Below are 21,742 nucleotides of genomic sequence, written 5' to 3'. Positions count from 1 at the left end.
TGCGTTTTTACGTACGCTGATAAACAGACGAATTAGAGAATGAAAACAAACACCCGCGATCGACCGACTGCCGACGGATCACTGACGCCGTCACTCTCGCGACGAGTTCGGTCGAATGGACTCTCACGATACTCGCGGTGTAACAACAGATTGTCGATACAATGGTGAGTAACGACGATAATCACCTTTATACATATGAAGATCGCACAGCACCTTGGCACAATGCTTTCCGATATCGATCGTCGCGCAGTTTATCAGCGCCATTAGCAATCAGTGTGGTCATCTTCACGCGACTAGCGCGACGCCCTGGTAACTAGACGGCGCCACGCTAGTACTAAAGGGTTACGCTAGTCGCGTGAAGATGACCACACTGATTGCTAATGGCGCTAATAAACTGCGCATCAGTCGACATCGAAAGCATTGTGTAAAGTGCCGTGCGATCTTCATAAAGGTGATTGTCGTCGTATTCACCATTGTATCGGCTATCTGTTGTTACACCGCGAGTATCGCGAGAATCTGTTTTTAACTGAATTCGTCGCGAGAGCGACGGCGTCAGTGATCCGTCGGCAGTCAGTCGCGCGTGTTTGTTTTCATTCTCTAATTCGTATGTTTATCAGCATACGTGAGAACGCGGACGTGTCGTCCGAAGACGTTGTGTTTGTTGTGCGTTAGTAACGGTTGCGGCCACCGAATCAAAAATTTTGTCGATCGTCGTGGCGAGGTAAATGTATCGCATGAAGGTGTCCGCGCGTACCTATCGTTCGAGAGTCGTCGTCGTCGGTCGGCCAACGTCATTGCTATTGGATGCCGAGTGACGCAGATCGCAACTCGCTTGCCGTTTCGCGTTAATTTCCCGTTGTCGCGACATAATAAATTGCGCATCGTGCACATCGGAAGTGCCTGACAAGTGCAAGGCGCCGCGCGATCTTTATATCGAAGTGATTAGTGCCGTATGTGCCGGCAACTTGTTAGATCGCGAATTTCGTTCGAAGCTTGTTGTGCGAGCGACGGCATCAGTGAATTCTATCGCCCGTCGGTCGATCGCATTTTTCAATCCGCGGCTGTTTGTTTTCGGTTTCGATTCGTATGTTTATCTGCGTACGTGAGAACGTGGACATAGTAATCGTCCGGAGCAGCGCGTGTTGTGTGTGAGCAACAGCCCCGACTGCCCGGTCGACAGGTTATGTTGCGCCGCACGGCGCGGCGTAAATGTGATCGCGCGTACATACTTCTGCCCTCGAGATTCGTCGTCTATCGCGGAGTGCCGTTCAGAATGTTGCGCGATTGTCGAGGTGATTATTGCTAACAATAAGTAGTAGTGTTTTCGTGAGTGCTAGTGCCATAAAAAAGCAGAAACAAGAGAGGAGAAGGAGGAGGAGGACTTGGGAGGCACCAGGCAACGGCGAAGCAACCACGAGGTAAATAAACCCGATTTATATTAAATTATTTTAAGACGATTCGTTCGTCGAATTTTTTAAGTCTAAATGTATTGGAGATTTTATCAAAAATATTATTTCATTAATAATTTGTGCTTGAAAAAGATGAATAAAAACTCAATGTAACGTAATCAGTTTTTGCAATATTAATTACTGCGGACGCTACTATAATGTGAATTATATTTATCTGTGTTTTACAGGTTGACGTTGAAAACTTCGCTGCTGCGCATCGTGTGTGTCGGTGAGCAACAAATTTTAATTTTAATCTAGTAATGAATCTCTGTTGAATACATTGATAGAGATCCATTGCTCCAGATATTGATAGAGATCCATTTAAAATGGATGCGCTACGCTAGATTAATACCAATATTTAATTCTGGAAAATATTTCCATCTAACAATTTTTATTGGTGCATAATATACTTCAGTACGTAAAATAAAACTTGTTATGTTAATCTGTTAGCGCATATTTTGATAAATATATAATATCTTTCATACAAAAAGAACAATTTTGTTGGAATACAGATCTGAAAATAATTATGTTGAACCATTTAAAAAGTTGGATTGGATATTTAACTTGCTAAAATGTTAAAACTGTTTGTTGCAACATTCACATGTTTGAGCATAATAATTTTGATGGATCAACGTAAAATTCTTTGATCTGTATCTAGAAACTAAATGTAAATAAAAAAATATTACAATAAAATTGTTTCTATGTAGTAATTTAAAATAAGTTACTATCGTATAAAACTATTTACATTGCACTTATAAAATGATGAAAAATGGATTAAAATTTTATTTCTATTATATTTATTGTTTGTTAAATTATATAAATATAAAAATTATATGAAGTATTAATAAAAATATCACATTTACAGAAAAATAATATAAATCTTTTGTACTGTAAACATAAAGATATTAGTAATTTATAATACTTTTCAACTTAAATCTTATTCAAAAACTCATATTATTATTTCAAATTTTTACAATATATACTTTTTTATATTTGATTAATTTAATAACGATTATCTGAGATGTTTTCTACACCTCAACTAGTTTTAACTGATCGGTTCTAAGAATATATAAATCATAACTTGTTTCTATTGTACAAATTTGGACTTAAAATTTTTGAATGAAAGATATATATATAAATTTTGGATTAATAAAAAAATTTGCTGTGATAAAAGCTTCATTTTTTTTTGACGCTGAGCATAGAGAGCATGATTATTTTACGTGACTATTCTCGGATTAAATACTATCTGAATTCATAGACGTTTCACAGATCTCATATCTCAAGTTTTGTCTTTGTCTAGCTTATAGCAAAACATAGCGTGCAAGACAAAGACAGACTGATCTTGAGTTTTGAAAAACGACTATGGATCTACATTGTTAAAGCTCAGCAAGTTTGTATCCGCACTCGCGTATTGAGCCTGACAAGAGATCGTCAGATAAGAAATAAGGTTTTTTACGTAATATAGAAAAACATGTATTTAAAGTGTAGTAGGTAGCATCTCAAACATTTGATTATGGCTGATTGTGAGTTACACGCGGAGCTGTATCACGCATAGCTTTGCCGCAGAATTTAATGAAAAAAATGCAAACGTTTTTTCGATGAAACAAATGCAGATCAAAACAATTGAAAACACTCGTGTTCGATAGCTACGAAACTATTGATATATAAAAAAAAAGTACAGTAGCGTTCTGTCCCAAAAGACCATTTATAGGAAAGTCATTGTAAGTAATGTTCCAAAGCATAGGTTAGCGGGAAGTCATTACAGTTGGCGCACAGTAGCCAAAGGGTTAAATGCACTCGCTCGTACACGCGAAATAACATTTCAAGAAAACATACTTGATGCGTGCACGACGTTCACTCGTGTATCTCGCGCAATGTCGCGCGATCTCACGTTGCGCGACAGCTCGATATCATAATTCATTGTAAATTCCTCTGACCCGTATCTTATAAATTATGCAGTGCGGCGGCGTCCATGATAAAAATCTATTTGTTAAAGTTGTACGACTCTGCTCGAAATATATCATCGCCGGCGTCGAATAAGCGCGGCAAGTTGGAGGCAAGATCGAGGTATTCGACACATTATTTCGGATTGGGACGGAAAAATGATTCGGATTGGCTCGGTTAATTTGGACGACGTAGGGCTAGATAGAAAGATATCTTTGGAAAGATATCGGGTCATCTAAAAAAAACAACCGTTAATCAATGACTGCGTGATAAAATCGTTAGCTCTTCTTTTCCAATCAGAGCGTCGGGATAATTCAGTCATGTAACGATATAGAAGTTTAAATCATCTGTACGTCGATCGCCGACGACAGGTTTCACACTGTGTGTCAATAGAGACTATTTACAAAACAGCGTGCCTTGAATAAGTTAAACGTTAATGCGACTTGTCGCGTGCTGCAACGGAAGTTCAAGATGAAACTTGCCGCGTGGTTACAACTCTCGTGGTTATTTCAAAGACACCACTCTGGCTGTTGGTCGTGTTCTCGCGGCGCAATATTTTGCAGCGAGTCGTAATTATTTCTGCAATTCTATTTTCGGTAATTCTTCGTTAATTGCAATTATATTTCCTCAGCACCCCGCGGGTGCTTTTTCCCTCTCCTCCCCTCTGTTTACTCCCCCCAAAATAAGCATTCCGAAATTACGTCGTTACAGTTAATGAGTTAAGCTACTGCAGCCAGGTCCAAAGCTGCATTTACATAGATTTACATGACTATTGCGAGCGATTACGCGATTATTCGGGAGCGTCGGATGAGTTCTCGCTTTTCAGTTAACATCGCCGTTTGTCGCGCGTGGTAATTAAACGTAAATATTATGCGCCTTTTTGCACAGCGATACTGCAATTGGTCGATACGGTCTCCCCGCCGGCAAAAGGTTGTGGGACTCTGCGCGCGATGAAGGAAACGAAAACTATCCTTGAAACTTGCTTTGATTGTGCGCTATCGCTGTACGTTACGACGTGCATTATTGTTTACTGTTATTTCGCTTTCGCCTCGACCTTTCCGCGATGCGCATCGTTAAAGGAATCGTCGTTACGTCTCTAAGTGCCTTCCTCCTTTTCGTTCGTTCTTTCCTCCTTTTCCCAGCTTACGTAACGCGACCAACGCGATCGAACGTTACCTGTAACGGTCATCGCGCTTCCGCGCTTTTCTCACGTGGATGCGACACTTTCGTTCCAAAGCGTTCAGAAGTTAAGAGGCTCACCGCGGGAGTAAATCAACCGTAAACCGTCGGCTTTGGAAAAGTACTTGTATAGAAAAATTACGCAAGTAACACACGGAAAGCACACCCGCGGCGCGAAGGCACACTCATATTACATATACGATAAAATTTTAGTAGGAGAAAAATTTACGAGCGTATATACGTTTACTATTGTTCAGAAATACTGCGCAATTTAGTAGTAATCGTGAGCAGCTAAATGGCCAATATTAGTTCACGAGATCATTACATTTGAATGTTGTGGATTACATGTGACTCCAAATAAACCGCCAGATGGAATAATCTCATGAATTAATATCGTCCGTCCATCCGTCCTCTCCTCGCGGCGATTATTGCCGTTTGTTTGTTTATTTATGTTGATATACATTACGGTGACAGTTCTGTCGGTGTCTACTAAACACAATGCAGGGAATTGCGTATTTCCTGCGGACGGAGCGTAAAAATTTGTGCTCGGGGAACCTCGTTACAATTTGCTGAGCCTAAACTATAAGGACCTTTAGCCGGCTGGGCCCCTCGTTAGCGGACGTCCTCGAGGAGAGACGGAAGCGAGCGTCTTCGGTGTATTTCGGTGACCTGTGAGGTAAGTGGACTGTTTCTACGAGCGCGGCGGATACCCGGCCCGCGATAAGGTCGATACAGCTACCTCGTTACTTTCCCGTCGTAATCGTAATAAAACCTCCGCCGCTGGCGAACTCTGCTCTCCTGTAACTACGTTAATTGGCCTACGAATAGCTCGCGCGGGCCGCATGACCCGACCACCTAACGGGTGTCTTCTTTACGTGGCGCGCGATAGTTCATTGAACGGCGCGGCCTCCCGTGATAGATTCTTGATAAATATTTATCGTTATTAATTACGGCGAGTGCACGCGCGGTCGCCGTAACTAGACGAGAGTTCACCCGGGGTTGCACAGTCTACGAACGCAGTTTGTTCTCCTTGAGGATGTATCGGACATATGGTCCCTGCAAAGTAAATATAATTTGGAAATGTGTTAATGCTAACACTTCGAATAAAGTACATGTGAAAGTTGTGTGAAGATTATATTTTTATTTATTCTGCTCGTTATTAGAAATTAAATTATTTTTAACAATATTAAGAAAAATCTCGATTTTTTTGTGTACGTACTTTAATATTTAAGTTAATTTATATAAAGTTTTATTGTTATTATCTGTTTAGTTATTTTGTAAATAAATAAATAAATAAATTTTGTTTATTTTACAGAACTGAATCTCTGTATCGCAATGAAATTTTACATAAATCATTTTGAATATTTAAATTAAGAAATTGAGAATTTTTTCATTATTTCACTATTAATTATACCTTCATTAGAGCACATATCTACTTTTTATTGAAATAACTTTTTATTTAGATAGAACATTGTCATCTAATTTTTTTCTACTGCTTTCAAATGCAATATAAAACAATCTGCAATTTTTTCATAATTTTCTTAATGTTTTGAAAAATGTTCTAATCATCCTCAGTTTGAACGTCACAAATATTAGGTGCACATAATTCAATGCTTTTTTTCAAATTAAAAATTTTGAATTTGTTCGCAAAATTAAATCGAGGTTTAATGTTTGGAATAATTTTCGTTATTTTCTATGACTGTCTATCAAGTAGTTTCGGCGTTTTGAGTCGATAAAATTTTCAAGACTTTTTGTGGATGTTTTTTGCTGGCTTAAAATTAATATATTAGCCAGATGACGTTGGAGCGAGTTGGACCAGTACAAGTGATAAATTTAACGAGACTGAGGTAGATTGAAGACGAAAAGATATTCATAGTCAATTCGTATTTCAAAACCACCTTAAGTAATGTCTGCTAATACGATGCTCTCTAATTGGTTGATGATATCTTAAGATGCTACTTAAAACAGTCTTAAATAAGAATCAATTATGAGTATCAAAGACTCTGGGGAAAAATTTTCCGCATGAAGGAAAATTTCCCAACTCAAAGAGCTCTCGTCTTCTTTGCAACATGTAGTTGAATGTTGTGCTACAAAATAAAATCGTCGATTGTGTTTTCTGCTGTTTTGTGAAATTGTGTCATCATCTGATACATCAAAGCATACGATGTTTTGAAAACGTAGAGATCCACAGTTGCAAACCGCAAAAGGGCGAGAAAATATTTAATTTTAAAATAGAATTATGAGGCTTCAAATGCAAAGACACCGAATTAATTTGTACACTCAAAAGATATTTACGAAATATCATTTATTACTATTATGATTACTTTTTTACATCTTGAAGCTTTTGTATTATATTTTATTTATCAAGAATCCAAGATCGTTTGATGCCGATGAACAAAAATCCTCAATTTGGTAAGAATTGTCTTTTATACTAAGAGATTTGCCAAGATGATCGTGCTATTAGTAATCAGATAGTTTCTTACTACGTGAAAGCAACGAAAGTACCGCTAACTAATGCCTTCCCTTCAAAAATACTAGCCGAAAACCTGAGGGAGGAAAATTAAAGACCGACGCGACGTGCAAGCCCCGGGGATCGAGCAGCTCTGTGAAAGCGTTCTATCGTTCCACGCTTATTAACGTCTTCTCGCGCACTTTGTCGTACGCATCGACTCGAGAAAGAGGAGCGTCAGGTCGTTTCCCGTCCGGAGAAAGAGCTGCAGCTCTCGTTTGGTCGCGTACAAGCGCAGCCCGTGAACCGCACGACGCGCAAAGAAAGAAGCGAAGGATAGGCAGAGAGAGAGAGAGAGAGAGAGAGAAAGAGAGCGGCGTGGGATGGTGTGTGGCAGCAGAGAGAAAGAGGCGAGGAACGCTTTACGAGAGACGGTTGAGACGCGAGGGTCAGGAGCAGGGGAGGGATTGGGATCCACGGGAGGAAAAGAGGAAGGTAAGACACGCGGGAAGCGAACAGGGCACAGAGGCACGACGGGAGGGTGACGAGGCGGAGGAGAAAGAAAAAAAGGTGCCTCTCGTCGTCGTCGTCGTCGTCGTGGTCGCCCGAATAGATGCGATACGCGTCGAAGACGTACGCAATACTCGTCGTGTTTGTTGGCTACTATCTAGCCCCAACTCGTGAAAGCCTAACGAATGCCCGTTCTCTCCTTCTGTCCCTCTCTCTCTCTCTCTCTCTCTCTCTCTCTCTCTGTCTTTCCTCCTCTACCAGTCGCGTGGAATTCTTTTTTACGATGATCTCCGGGGAGGCACCTGCCGCGGAACGGCGAGCGGTATAACGCATCGCGCGGTCGCACGGCTCTCCGCCGTTTTTCCGCACAAAGCGCACGGTTTCGCAGCCCGACGCGACCCAATTGGCAGCGTGAAAGATACGCGGCGAATCACGCAGCTGGGATATAAAAAGACGAAAAGGAGAAAGAAACGAGAGATTATAGCACCGGACTTTCTTCTCGCCGGCGTGAAACTCGCTCGCCGCGTCGTTCACCGTTCGCGACCGCGTAATGAGCGGATATGAGACGCGATGCCGCTGCTAGTCGGCCGATAGGTTCGAGGAGAACGATTTCGAGGGCGTCTTGCTTTTACGCTTCTTTTCCTATCGTTATCTTAAGTATGTCAGCCTGTATCCACTAATGATAACGCCGATGCTGGTACCAATTCAGTTCTTTATCGGCAGTAAAGCCGCTGACATAAAAGATGACAATATATACTTCTCGCACTAAAGCGGGCCGCACGTTTTCTCGTAGAGAAATTTCTTACACACCTGTACAGGTCGGTTCTCTTCTTACCGGGTAACGTGAATTTCCTGTGTCGCGTGATCGCCGCAGAAACATCTGCGAGATGTCTGCCAGAATGTTGCGAGGAACGCTCCTCGCTCCGCTATAACTCACGTCCTTTGTCAGAAATCCTGCTACCTAGCGAGAGAGAGAGAGAGAGAGAGAGAGAGAGAGAGAGAGAGAGAGAGGATATCCGTAGTTAATTCACTACATTTGCGCAAGATTACGTTACATATTTCATATAGCGGAGGAAGGCGGAAGGTGACGATCTGTTTGCAACGGGAAATGGAAAACTTTGAAACTGTGCCCATTCTTATACAAATTCAATAATTTCGAAACGTACACTTTTAATTTTAATTATAAATATGATTTACTTCCGATTACATATGTATTTAGGACGTGCACCTGAGTTTAATCTATTAATTTTTAATACACGATAAATAATTCCAGACAACATTAACAGACGCCTTAAGGACCGACTAAAAAACGTCTTTTAGACATGCGTATTGTCCGGAAATTATAATTAATCTTACCAGGAAAATAATTACATTTATCACAGACTTCATATATTTCACGAGATAGAGAGATAGAGACGTTATTTTCCGTTTAATTTGCCGAAATTATTTATACGCTGTTGTAAGGCATTTACAATTTACGCGGAAAGAACAATTTTATTAAATATCTAAAGATTTAGTTAGATACATTTCAGTTTTATGTTGTCGTATCAAAATTATTATGTAAGGCGTTCAAGCGTGATGACACAGTCGCAAAAAGTTTTGATGTTTTAGCAACCGACTTGAATGCCCAAGTTAAATTTTTTAATAGTTTTACATATTTATTTTTAGATCTGTATTTCAGCAAAATTGTTCTTTCCGTGTACGTGTGTCGAAATGGAAGACCTTGTCGCGAACGCAAGTAGATTATTTGCGTAATTCATTTATCTTATAAGATAACATGTTAATCTGTTCATTAACCGCGAGGACGTCGGAGTAAAGCTGTTGTAAGAAAGCGGCGATAGATCCAAAGATTCACGTTTCTCGTTTATCGATCACGATCGCGATATTGACAGCTCTCGTAGCCGCACTTGGTGCCATTTCCTCCATCTGTCGCCACGCGAAGAAGAATCTTTTTCGCGATCGCCGTGAAAACCTTAGCGAAATAGTATCGTTTAATAAATATTTAATAAAAAAAGACCGTTTAATAAAGTAAAATCTAGCAAGTCGACGATATTGCAAACGAATGCATCCGCTTAATCGCAATCTCTGTGATTAGCAACGCTGAAGACACGACGATTGGAACGTATCTCTCAGTACCGTCATTTAAATATCGTACACAACCTTTCATGCGTTTATTTAAGGATGTCGCATTAAACGTGACATTAAAGTTTAAAGCGAGCCTTCTCATAAGCTTCACTTAGTCCAAATATATGTTTTGCGTTATACATGCAAGTCGTTATCAATACTTTCTTTTCAGCGCGAAACGCTTGCGTCGATACTTCCCTCCAATATTGCTGCTAACATTATCGATACCCGACAGTGTCGATATTGCAATCCTATTTGTAACTCGCGTGCGAAGCTGACTAATGCAGCGCGATGCGAGATAGAAATATACATATATATTACATGTATATAAATGTCTGTGTGTGTATATATTTTTCTATATATACATATACATATATATATTTACGTAGATGTGTATGTGTGTGTGTATATATATATATATATATATTTTTTATATACATATAAACGTATATTTTTGCCGGCCGGAATCGTGCCGGCGCGCTTAATCGTGAATAATCTGTTTTGTGAAAATAGAAACGTCTACGTTTTCTGCCTCGGTGCTATACCGCGCTCGGTGAAGTGAATTTTCTTCCCTCGGGTTCTACAGCGGCGAACGCGAAGTAACGTCTACTTTATTCATGCCTCACGGAACGTGCACGCGACGCGCTGCAGGCAGCTGCGATTTTTTACGTTTTCTAATATACGCGACCGAGTCGTTCGTAAGGTCGCGCGATGAAAATTGGGCGCTGCCAGAGTCACGCGTTGCCAAGCGAGTCGGCGCGCGAGACGAATTCGCGCCGGCCACGTCGGCAATTACGATACCGTTAAATACGCGGTCTCGCCGCTCGAAGATCGTACATCATAATTTAGCGGCAGCGAACTGTTTTGTGAAATACAGCTTGGACGTCATCGTTTGTCGAAGAAAGAGAGAGAGAGGAAGAGAGAGAGACGTACGAGACGGCAGAACGACGCGTACGTTCCGAAGAAGTCGGTTAATAATCTCCGTACACGTTTCCTATCGGGGTATAAAAAATACCCCGTCGCGAGTAATATCCTGCCGTTTCATTTTTCACGAGTTTAATCCCCTCTGGAGCGCCAAAAGACAAGACCCATCTACGCGGGACGGGTCGAGCTATTAATTTTCGTGCGACCTACGAACGCGACGGATGAATACGCTCCCGTCTCCGTCGCTCTTATATCCGCTCGCTTTCCGTCGCGGCCCGGCGCGCTCTCCTCGAAATAACGTGACTCCCCGCGCGTCATTCCCCAGAGGAAATACGTATCGACGTATAGGGTGACCGTAGGGTGTCCTAACGCGCGCGGGCCGCCCTTTCCCTCCCGTCTCTCGCTCTTCTCGATTTCCCGGAGCAATGACGACGCGGGACGGCGCGCGGGCGGCGCGGCGCGACGGCGGCGGGGCGACGGAAGCGAGCGATACGGCGCGGCGCGTTCGCAATTTACAGCGGCGCAAAACGATTTCGCGGAGGCGAGGAGGAACGTCGCGTCGCCATCGGCCACCGCCGTCGCCGTCGTCGTCGTCGTCGTCGCCGCGTATGGATCGAGCTTTAAGAAGTCGGCCGCGCGCGCGGATTTCTTTGTGCTACGCGAGGGCCGGAGGGCCGGCTTCTTCCTTCTCTCCTCCGGACTTCGGACGGCCTCTGCTTGATATCCTCGTCCCCGATCCCGACCGCCCCCTCATCACCGCGGCCGCGCTCTACCCTCTACCTTCCTCTTCCCCGTTCTCCGCCGTCCTGTCCTCACGGCGAGTCATCTCGTTTAGGTCGTGCTGGCGGCGACGGCGACGGCAGCGGCGGCGGGCGGCGGCGAGGAGGGCCGCGAAAAGGGGCTGGGTGATACCGGGCGGCCGAGGGAAAGGGTCGGCGGCCAAGGAACGAACGTGGAGAGGAACCGAGAAGAGGCGACAGGGTCGAGGGAGAGTAGCTGCGGGACAGAAGGATATATGGTTGTGTATTATGTACTTGGACCCGCGCGCGTTACATACTCCTTCGTCGTCGTCGTCGTCCACATAAAGCGAGGAAGAGAGTGAGAAAGAGCGAGAAAGAGATAGATAGAGAGCAGGTGTGTGTATACGAGTGCGCGTCTATCGGTGTGTAAATGCACATGCGGGCGAGAGACGCGCGCTGCACGAGCGCCGAGGGGATTTCTTCTCTTTCTAGCTCCCTCTCTCTCCCTCCCTCCCTCCCTCCTCCCTCCCTCTCTCTCTCTCTCTCTCTCTCTCTCTCTCTTTCCACGTGCGTACGTGTGCGAAGGTTTACTTTGCACGCGAGCGAAGCTTTAATCAGCTCGAATCGAAGACGCCGGCGGACCTGCATAGAATCACGCGAGCCACGTAAAAATCATCTTCCGTGATACGCTACGGCCGAGGGGACCGCCCGAGATCGCATCGGGAATCTCGCGGTCGGCAGCGACGGACAAACGAGGAAGAAATTCCATGCGCAGGATATCGCCTCGATGATGAACGTCTTTACGGAACGTTATTACGTAATGCGTTGCGGAAGAGCAGACTGCCCGGTTACAATGCATAATCCTGGTACCGAGGATGATATGGTAATCACGAAGATTAAGTTTCCGAGCCGAAAAGTGATTCAGTTTGTCAGGGGAGTTCTATGATTTCAGTGGATCCCATCCATATCAACTTGTTTGTTAAAGCCTAAAATAGCACAAAGTCTAAAATTGGGTCATGAGTCGTTTTTAAAACTATTTTTGGAAATGTGTCTTTAAAACCTCTTTAAGATGTCTAATGACTTGATTTGAGACTTCGCGTTGCATGGGAATCCTGTGTACTATATGAAACGACTGAATTGTTTGTTAAGTCTGCATCGCGTATCTGTTTGAACACAATAGAAAGGAATACTGATATGGAATTGCACTTATAGTAGATAATAAGAACTGTAATTATGATAATCCATTATAGCAGCTGTTTCGCGTTTAAACATAATTGTCATTATGTTTAGATGTAACGAATTATTTTTATGGAAAATACAAGCGCTGTACAAATAATAGGTTCGCGTGTGTGCACGCGCGTGCGTACGTGCGTGCGTGCGTGCCTGTATGTGTGTGATAATAAACTGAGCATACAGTTAAGTATCATCGTCTTTCGCTTTGCGGTACGATTTGTAATTATTCCTGGACAGGAAACTGTGGTCTATCCTGATAAGATCAAACCGTTGACCATCTCGTAAACAGCTATTCGTGAAACATTATGGGAACGTTATGACTCTTATTTTTCTTTGAAACTTGGCAATCCTGAATTGCCACGTGAGATAACGTGAGATTCGTTGTTATTACAAAATACAGAGAAATGTGTGATAAAAAGAAAGTGACACCTTGCTGTGACTACGTGGTCCACGTAAATTTCATTTTTATTTTATGTTAATTTTTGTTTTATTTTTTATTGAAAAAAATTTACATTGCATGCAATTGGCACAAGTTAATTATCTCTTTGTAATAAAAATTATACAAAAGTCCGAGATTAAATCACACGCGGGAATAAAATATAATAAATATGGAGATTTTTTTTATAACTCAATATTGCACATTGAGACTTGCAACGCTATCTGACGGTGGATATGTTCACCGTATTTTTGCTTGCAGCGATAGAAGGTAATTGAGAGATCTGATTTGACATTTGACTCAATTGATAATCTGAAGCGTTATATAAATTAATATTATCTTAATTAATTATTAATTTATTATTGCAAAGTTTTATTTTTATAAGCTTTTTCTGTAAGAAATTTTATTTCAAAACGTGATTAATTTATATATTTTTGAATACAACATATATTTATTGATTAATCAATCATTATTGAATAATAAATACAAATTTAATTGCTAGAGAAACTCTAAATTAGAATACTCAGAATGCTTTCACTTACTTTTTACTTGCATATATAAAAATTATAATTATTGATGACAAAGTCAGTATCGACTTGCAGTTACTGAATCAATTTAATTAATAATAAATTACATCGAAATCACTGACGAAATTAAAGTTAACAGGCTTATATCATAACCGTTCTTAGTGCTGAATAATTTTTATTTTTACAATTTTATTTATTTATTCAAACTGCGCGCCGTAGGTTTGCCGGACTTTAAAACACAGCTGTTAAGTAGAACGAGAAATGTAATATTACAAATTAAATGGCTGGTTAATTTAATAATTTTGATGTCTACAAGTATTTTTACAGAGCCCTTTATTCTTGAAAATTATTATTGAACACTAAGATTCACTTTTGACCGACTAGCCATTTTTCTTAATTTAAATATGTTAAAGTTTAATGTTTGGGATATAGATTGATACGAACATTATTCTTTCCAAATTTCAAATACGCAAGTACAGGAAAGGTTTGCACATTCCAAAATACGAATATAATGATGCAGTAAATAAACGCTTTTAATATTGCTCCGACATAAGGAACGACTGAAAAAGACAAAAAGCAAATTAACACATCGCATTGTGTTGATACAATAAAATATTAAATAACAAATATCTGAGCAATATTTACGATACAGATAGCTTATTGATTTACAAAATTTCTTATTTAGCCAACTATACCATCCAAGTTTTTTGTCTGAAACATAAATAATTTTTGATAAAAATTTTGCATAATGTATTATCAGTGCTGTACAATGAAAGTAATTAAATAAAAAATGTAATTTTTTTGTTCTATATAATAGTCATGCTTCAGCAAGTATTTTAAAACCACATAGAAATTGTATACGAGATGTTTCAGAAATAGGAGTCCAAATTTTAAGAACATATTCTATTAACTGAAGGGATGAAAAAGATTGAGTCAAAACGCTATACATACTTTTCATCTACAAAAAAAACTTTCTTAATAATAATTACATCGATTGATGGAGTGGCAAATGGGAATCAATTGGCACTCCATGGTTTACACGGCTCCTGATTTATTCATAAGACATCGATGTAAGGCATGCATTGATGCAGAAAAAATTATTTTCAATAATTGTTTTAATAAACTGTTTTTAACAAAGTCCGTTGTAAATATTGGATCAATGCAAAAGTCTTGGTTTTTATTGGCGTTATTCTTATTATAATGTGTCAATACTGGCAGATATTATGAAAAATTATATTAGAAAGGTAACTCAGGAGTTATTTATAAACAAAAAGTTGCTTCCATTTGAGTTATTTACAGTACTATTTTATGTCAACAAAAATTAGTAAAAAAAGAATAATAATGTGTGATTATAATGTACGAATTTCGGAAAGAAACAAAAGAGAATGAAAAATGATGGATGTTGTAAAAGAAATTTGTAATAAATTCGAAAAATTCCTAATATTTTTACAGCATCTACTATTTCTACTAGTTCTTTTCCAAAACTCATACATTATAATCACATAGAATGGAAATATTCTTTTTTTTGAAACTCATGTTTGCTTATGAAAAAGGATTATAAATAACTCAAATGGCTTTCAACTTTTGTTTTATAGACTGTTGAGGTCACTTTTCCAACAATATGTAATTTGCCGTAGTATCTGTCAATGTTAATATATTGTAACAAGAGCAACACCATCTCTTCAAATATGGTCAACATTTTTGTATTTATTTAATAAAAAATGACCCCAAGTTTATAACTTTTTTTTTATAAGTGACATTGAATCGAATATACTCTTGAAATTTGTCCGTTTATTTCTGAAACATGTATGACAAAATAATTATTTTGATAATTTTTTTTTACAAAAAATATTTTTACAAAAAATGTTTTAACACATCACTGGATCTGGAAGATTCCGCACGAATTTCGATCACTTGCTGTATGAAAAGAAAATGAAATAGAAAGTTCGAGTTGGAAGAGAGAGAGAGAAAGAGAGAGAGAGATAGGAGTCTCCACTGTCAATCACGACGTTGATCAACTCATCTAAAATTCAAACGGCACAAAAATAAAGTTTTTTATTTTTATTAAATTTTTGTTATATAATTTTATTTTTGAAAAGAAATGACAATTTTAAAAGAAATAAAATGTAATTTTTTTTTAAAGTATCATTCTTTAGTTAAAAACCTCTATATTATAAGTCCTTAAAAATTTTTTGTTGCGAAAATAAGATTTAATTTAAAAAAATGGATTTTTTTACAAATCATTATTTTGCTTTATTTTCCTTCTTAATTTTACAATATATTATTTTTTGGCAATGCCGTTTAGACTGTCACATTTTTAAGGCTCTGAACGTTTACTTAAAAAAAAATTTGTGTGAAAAATGTTAATTGAAACTAAAGTTACGACTTAAAGTTGCATGTCTTCCAGATCCATGTGCTGTTACGTGCTGTGCTGTAAGTGATGTATATGTTACTGTAAAAGCCTAAACTACGGTAAATCCTAAGATTTTTTAGTAAAACCTAAGATTTACCAACTCTTAATGGTAAAAGTCCGAACAGTTCTGTGATCATCGTTGTTTTCGAACTTTTACCACCATTCACTTGGTAAATCTTAGGATTTACTTCAAAGGCACGGTAAATGTTGAAAAAGACATGTCATAACGTGTTCGGCGCATCGTACTCGTACTCATGGGCAGTCTGCAAGCGTTATGTTTGTAAGAAGATAATTTTATTTGTGTTATTTTTTACTATTCTAGAAGTATTTTAAAGATGTTTTAAAATGACTAGTTACTAAAAATTAATAAATAAAAATACCAAATAAAGATAATTTAAAATAGGTAAGGATTTGACTGATTAGTAATATAAATGATTAATAATTACTCTCATATGATACATAAAAATGTGTAAGGTTTTGACTGATAGTTAATTGAAATAAATAATTAAGAAGTACTCATTGTTTTATTCCCAAAAGCAACATTTACCAGCCATCACTGGTAAAACCTAGCATGTACTAAATTCTAATAATAAAACCCGAAAAAATCGTCCCTTTTTTATAAATCCTTACATTTACCAACTCATGTCGGTAAATCCTAAGATTTACCAAGTGAATGGTGGTAAAAGTTCGAAATGAACGATGATCACAGAACTGTTTGGACTTTTACCATTAAGAGTTGGTAAATCTTAGGTTTTACTGGAAAATCTTAGGATTTATCGTAGTTCGGGCTTTTATAGTAATATATATAAAGGTTAATTTAGTTATAATATTTGATTTTTAAAAATTTCTGACTTAATAAAAGTAGTAGTGCTTTACTAATGTAGTAAAGTTAAATACTCAAGAAGAATAAAAAGGTGTTAATTATAAAGAAGTAATTCGAAAATATTGAAATAAAAATAAATATATATTAAAGGAAAATTGAGTACCTACATGGGAGACCACATACTTCATATGTGACTGACATGGCAACATCTTTATTAATCAAGATATCAAAGTACCATAATGCATCTATCGTATTTGATATTATATGATCAAACTTAAGTGGAGGTTTACTCAAGTAAGTTGCATATAAATCTTTGATCTTCTCACATAATTCAATGGTTTCTTTTGCGTTTTTGCGGCACAAATTGAATCTATAAATAAGTATGAATAATTAATAAAAGTAGTATACATATTGATACATATCTCTGTCTAATTTATAAATTAAAGATTGTTTAATAAAATTAGACTTGGATTTTAAACCTGATATTAAAAAAATGATCTTTTAACATTATTATATCTATTACCTGTCAGGGATTCCTAACATGTAGCCATTTACACGCCAGAAATGATTAAATGCCTCATTTTCTTCTGGTGTATTGCACAGTCCAAAAGACTTAGGCGCAATTAAGACTAATCCCGTAAAACTATATTGTGTAAGTACCATATCTCTTTGTAAAATTTCTTCCATACCAGCACTTTTTAATTTTTTTGTGACTACTTTGTGATGCCAACGGATTGCATTCATTGTTTTGTACCATCTAGCAAAAATCGCTTGTAATTATATATCTTCTCGTGTAAGGAGTTTTAATATTCATTAAAATTTTAACTTACTAGCTAATTCAAAGAATATGTTTTTAGAGCGCGATTATAATTTTTTAAAAATATACATTTAAGTATGTAATTTTGATTTAAACTTACATATGTGATCTTTGCGAAATCTTTATATATAAAATATATAAAATTAATGTGTGAAAATTAATATATGAAAGTTTTTTTTACTGTGTGTTATTAAATTGTTATTAATTGTCTTGTTAGTAAAATATTAAAAGTTATAGTCACATCTTTTTAACGTCTGTCGTCGGTCTTAACGACATTTCAAAATGATTAGCCTATATTTTTTTTTTTTTGTTATTTTAGGTGATTTTTGATGAAACAGGTATTGCACCTAAAATGTAGTATTAAGTTTTGTGTATTTGATTTTAGCAGTAAAGGCACAGTTATCCATTTAATAAAACGAAAAGATATAATGTAGAAGAAAAAGAAGATAGAGAAATAAGCTCCATCATTACCAATAACAGCTTTAGTACATGTACCTAACAATTGTCAAAAATTGATTTTTGTATATAATTTTAAAAATTGCTTTGTCTATAATCTATGCTGTAAATAAAAATATGGTTGTAACTTTTTTATTTGTTTCATGAATTCAAATATGGCTACAATTTCGTGATATATTTTAATACTTACATTTTATATCATAAACAATGAAAAATTTAATAAACAGATATTACAAGAGTAAAGAACTACAATTGAAAAAACTTACTTGGAATTTGTATTGTTTGGATCATACGTATACAAGTTGTGTATGTGTAATACAGTTTCGAGATATCTGTTGTAAGCTAAACAAATGGAATTACTTCGTTTTGTATACAAAAGCACCTGTTAGAAAAAAAATTCAACGTTAATATTTTGTTATTTTTTACAATAAATTTTATCTAATGTAGTCAATTTTCAAAGGTAATATTTTTTATAAGATAATCTTATCTCAATTTAATCTTATTTTATAAGATAATCTTATCTTCAAGAAATTTTTTATCGAAACACGTAAACATTGTTTATTACTAAATAAAAACAATTATTTATAATTATTTTCAACTTTTATTTTTAAAATATATTCTTAAAACATACATTTATAAACGTATAAAATTTCATTACCTTTAGTATTGTCACCACTGAAAATGTTAAAATAAGTCCTATTGTGTTTGCCACTAAAATTGATGATATGTTTTGTTTATAATAGTTTTGAGTTCTAAAAAATTAAACATTAGTTTTTAAAGATATAAAATGGGTGAACAAAATTATTGTAATTGAAAATAAATATTTGATTTACACAGTTTTCTTTGATACTTGTACAACATACGAATTTATAAAAATTTTTAACTTTTTTAAATATCATTTATGTTTATACATACAATGTAACACTAAATATTCAAAAATATTTTAAAACCGTAGCACTAAAATGAAATACTATTATTATAGCTCTGTATGTCTATTTTTATAATATGTTTATTAATCTTTTCGAATTTGATGTCTTTTTATGCTTATATGAAAAAGAATTTTTTTTTACTGTTATATCATGAATCATTGCAATGATTATTGTTACTCATTTGTTGGAATTGCAACACTTTAACGTAACGTAGCTAGTTACTTTTTGTACAATTTTTCATTATACCAATCTGGAAGATCATCAGATGTTACGTCAGTTGCATTCGGGTCAATCACACTATCATCTTCTAGAAGTAATTTATAATGTTCATCCACCGTCTGTGTTTGAACTGCAATGCGTTAATATATTAATATTTATACTTGGAACGATAATCGGACATTTCAAAAAATTATACAATATATTAAATTAGCACAAATATCATGTTGTTCTTCCTGTATGTAAATGAAAGGTATTTTTCATACAAAGCAAAAACTTGTATTTACATAGAAAACAAAACGACATGGCTCTTTTGCCAACCTAATTATATTTTTTACAAAATATTATGTATTAACGTGTTTATTATAATATAAATTTACAATTTTTTTCAAAATAAAAAATATAAATGTTGTATACCTACTGCAAAAATAATTAAGAATTTGATGACATTTTCTACACGTACATACATACATACATACATACATACAAACATACAAACATACAAACATACATACATACATACATGTGTGTGTGCGTGCGTGCGTGCGTGCGTGCGTGCGTGCGTGCGTGCATTTGGTGTCGATATGCAAAATGTAATTTTTTTGTTCACCACTTTGAATGATGTTACCGTTATCAATGCATATTTAGCAATTGAAACAAACAAAATTTTTATCAACTGAGATAACTATAATAAAATATTATGAGATAGCATTTATAATATTTTTATGAAACTTATTTATATATTACTGCGACGTTCAGCGCAAGATAATAATAAAAAGCATAATATAAAGCACATTTGAGTCAAATTTTTTATAATTTGAAAAGCTTATTTTATTTTATAAATTTAATGTAAATAATTTAATTGTAATTAAATTATTCAATTTAATCTAAAGAAACTTTTAAAACATATGTTAGACTACTCGTTGGAGATTGAGAATTATGAACTGAAGATTAGAATTTAATCAATCGAAATGAAATGAATTAAAAATATAACTGTCTGAGTGATTTTAAATTTCAATTTTCAATTCACAATGTTCTATCTCCAAAGTGTAGTTTTATCATTTTGTGTTCTAGCACTTTTCTAAAACTTATTCACTGAAACTAAATCCATTGTTTCCATTAAACAATCATTCTTTTCTTTTTCCACGTGTATTTAATTTGTGTTTAACTCTATAAAATATTATCTTACCATCGTCGATATGTTTCTTCTTCATTTCACTCGTATGTTTATATTAAAAGTCACAATCATCGAAAAATTGTTCTATAAAAGCGCGTTATATAAAGTACGGCTTTAGATTAATCTTGCATATGTTCTTGCCAAGCATGCTACTGTGATACTAACTACTGAACGATTAATATTTTTCCTGGCCTTCGTTTTATCCTTACAAACATCTATATGTTTCTATTTATCTCAATTCCCCAGTAAAAATTTATTATGAAGTGCCCGACGATGTCTGAATTATATTTATCCAGAAATCGTTATGGCATTTTCTAATTAATAATATTGGCCATGTAATTGAGTAAACAATAAATTTTTCAAATAATTTTTTTGTTGTATTAATAAGTAGTATGCGGCATCTATAATGCGATTGTAAAGTTGCAAGGACGGTCATAGTATAAATGATTCTCTTCTGTACATAATACAACTGTACATTGGACTCATACAAGACGATTAAGAATAACACTTTTTTTATCTTTATAAATGAGGTAAAACATCAAATTATTTATGTGCAATCTCATAGGCACATTCACGATACGTATTTAAATGAAAATATAAAAGTTTTATCACGATCACAAATGGATTATTTGCAAAATTTATTTATCTATATTATAAGATGCATACATCTGTTATTAACAGACGTTAAAATAAATTATTATGAGAAGACAGCAATAAGTCTAACGATTATTGATAAAAATATCTGTTTTTAAAATGCGTATATTTAATGAGCGTGAAGCTGGCAGCCAGACCTAGCAGCCAGCCAGGGACGAATAGGGTGCCGGGGCCCCGTAAATAAAAAGTGATTAGAATTACAAAAAAACAATTGCCAATGTTACGCTCAAAGTAATAACAGATACGCCATTATTTCAAAGACAAATCATTGTATTAGTAATAAAATAAAATAAACTAATTATTTAACAGTTAGATGTGATAACAGTAAATACCAAAGACAAACGCATACCCGTAGAGAGTAAAAAATAATCACAGATAAACACATTACTCAATGAGCATAAAACGACGGAGTAGCGACCGAAGCGATGACGGCCCTTATTGTTTATTTAAAAAATTAATTAACAATTTCACTCAATAGCCGCCAAAGACGTACGCATATCCGTAGAGAGTTGAAAAAAATCACAGACACATCTCTCAATGAGCATAAAACGACGGAGTAGCGACCGAAGCGATGACGGCCCTTATTGTTTATTTAAAAAATTATTTAACAATATCACTCAAGTAGCAGCCAAGGCGTACGCATGTCCGTAGATTAAAAAATTAACAATTTTTAAATAAACAATAAGGGCCGTCATCGCTTCGGTCGCTACTCCGTCGTTTTATGCTCATTGAGAGATGTGTCT

The 21,742-nt window shown here is 36.2% G+C and overlaps 1 protein-coding gene and 1 long non-coding RNA gene across 5 annotated transcripts in view; one reads left to right on the top strand and one right to left on the bottom strand.

The window, feature by feature from the left end:
- Positions 1-21,742, top strand: part of LOC113002982 — a 54,081-nt gene continuing 32,339 nt past the window's right edge. Inside the window, exons 1-2 of the long non-coding RNA XR_003268214.2 lie at positions 1-1,418; positions 1,637-1,677. This is a non-coding gene — a long non-coding RNA (uncharacterized LOC113002982). The remainder of the gene's footprint in view (positions 1,419-1,636; positions 1,678-21,742) is intronic.
- LOC105199903 lies at positions 13,584-20,530 on the bottom strand. 4 transcript variants are annotated; one of them, XM_026130372.2, is made up of 8 exons: positions 20,358-20,530; positions 19,175-19,301; positions 18,682-18,775; positions 18,290-18,405; positions 17,274-17,507; positions 16,914-17,120; positions 14,160-14,225; positions 13,584-14,074 (listed from the first exon to the last, which is right to left on the bottom strand). In XM_026130372.2, the coding sequence occupies exons 1-7, from the start codon at positions 20,380-20,382 to the stop codon at positions 14,204-14,206; spliced, it is 825 nt and encodes a 274-aa protein (XP_025986157.2). In that variant the 5' UTR covers positions 20,383-20,530; the 3' UTR covers positions 13,584-14,074; positions 14,160-14,203. The 4 variants fall into 4 exon arrangements, with proteins under 4 accessions (XP_025986157.2, XP_011165516.2, XP_025986156.2 ...); XM_011167214.3 differs by having other exon boundaries at positions 16,918-17,120; XM_026130371.2 differs by having other exon boundaries at positions 16,918-17,120; positions 18,682-18,734; positions 19,199-19,301; positions 20,358-20,528.

Source organism: Solenopsis invicta, chromosome 7 (genome assembly GCF_016802725.1).
Source record: "Solenopsis invicta isolate M01_SB chromosome 7, UNIL_Sinv_3.0, whole genome shotgun sequence".
NCBI classification, from domain to species: domain Eukaryota; kingdom Metazoa; phylum Arthropoda; class Insecta; order Hymenoptera; family Formicidae; genus Solenopsis; species Solenopsis invicta.
The sequence above is the reverse complement of the archived record's forward strand: the minus strand, read 5'-3'. Positions and strand labels throughout refer to the sequence as shown.

What these genes read in the sequence shown, in the direction of transcription:
- LOC105199903 (XM_011167214.3), bottom strand. Translation starts at nt 20,382, where the DNA reads ATGAAGAAGAAACATATCGACGATG. An exon ending in TGAAGTATGTGGTCTCCCAT is followed by an intron (nt 14,226 to 16,917) that starts GTAGGTACTCAA and finishes TTTATGTTTCAG; the next exon opens with ACAAAAAACTTGGATGGTAT. An exon ending in ATCAATAAGCTATCTGTATC is followed by an intron (nt 14,075 to 14,159) that starts GTAAATATTGCT and finishes TGTCTTTTTCAG; the next exon opens with TCGTTCCTTATGTCGGAGCA.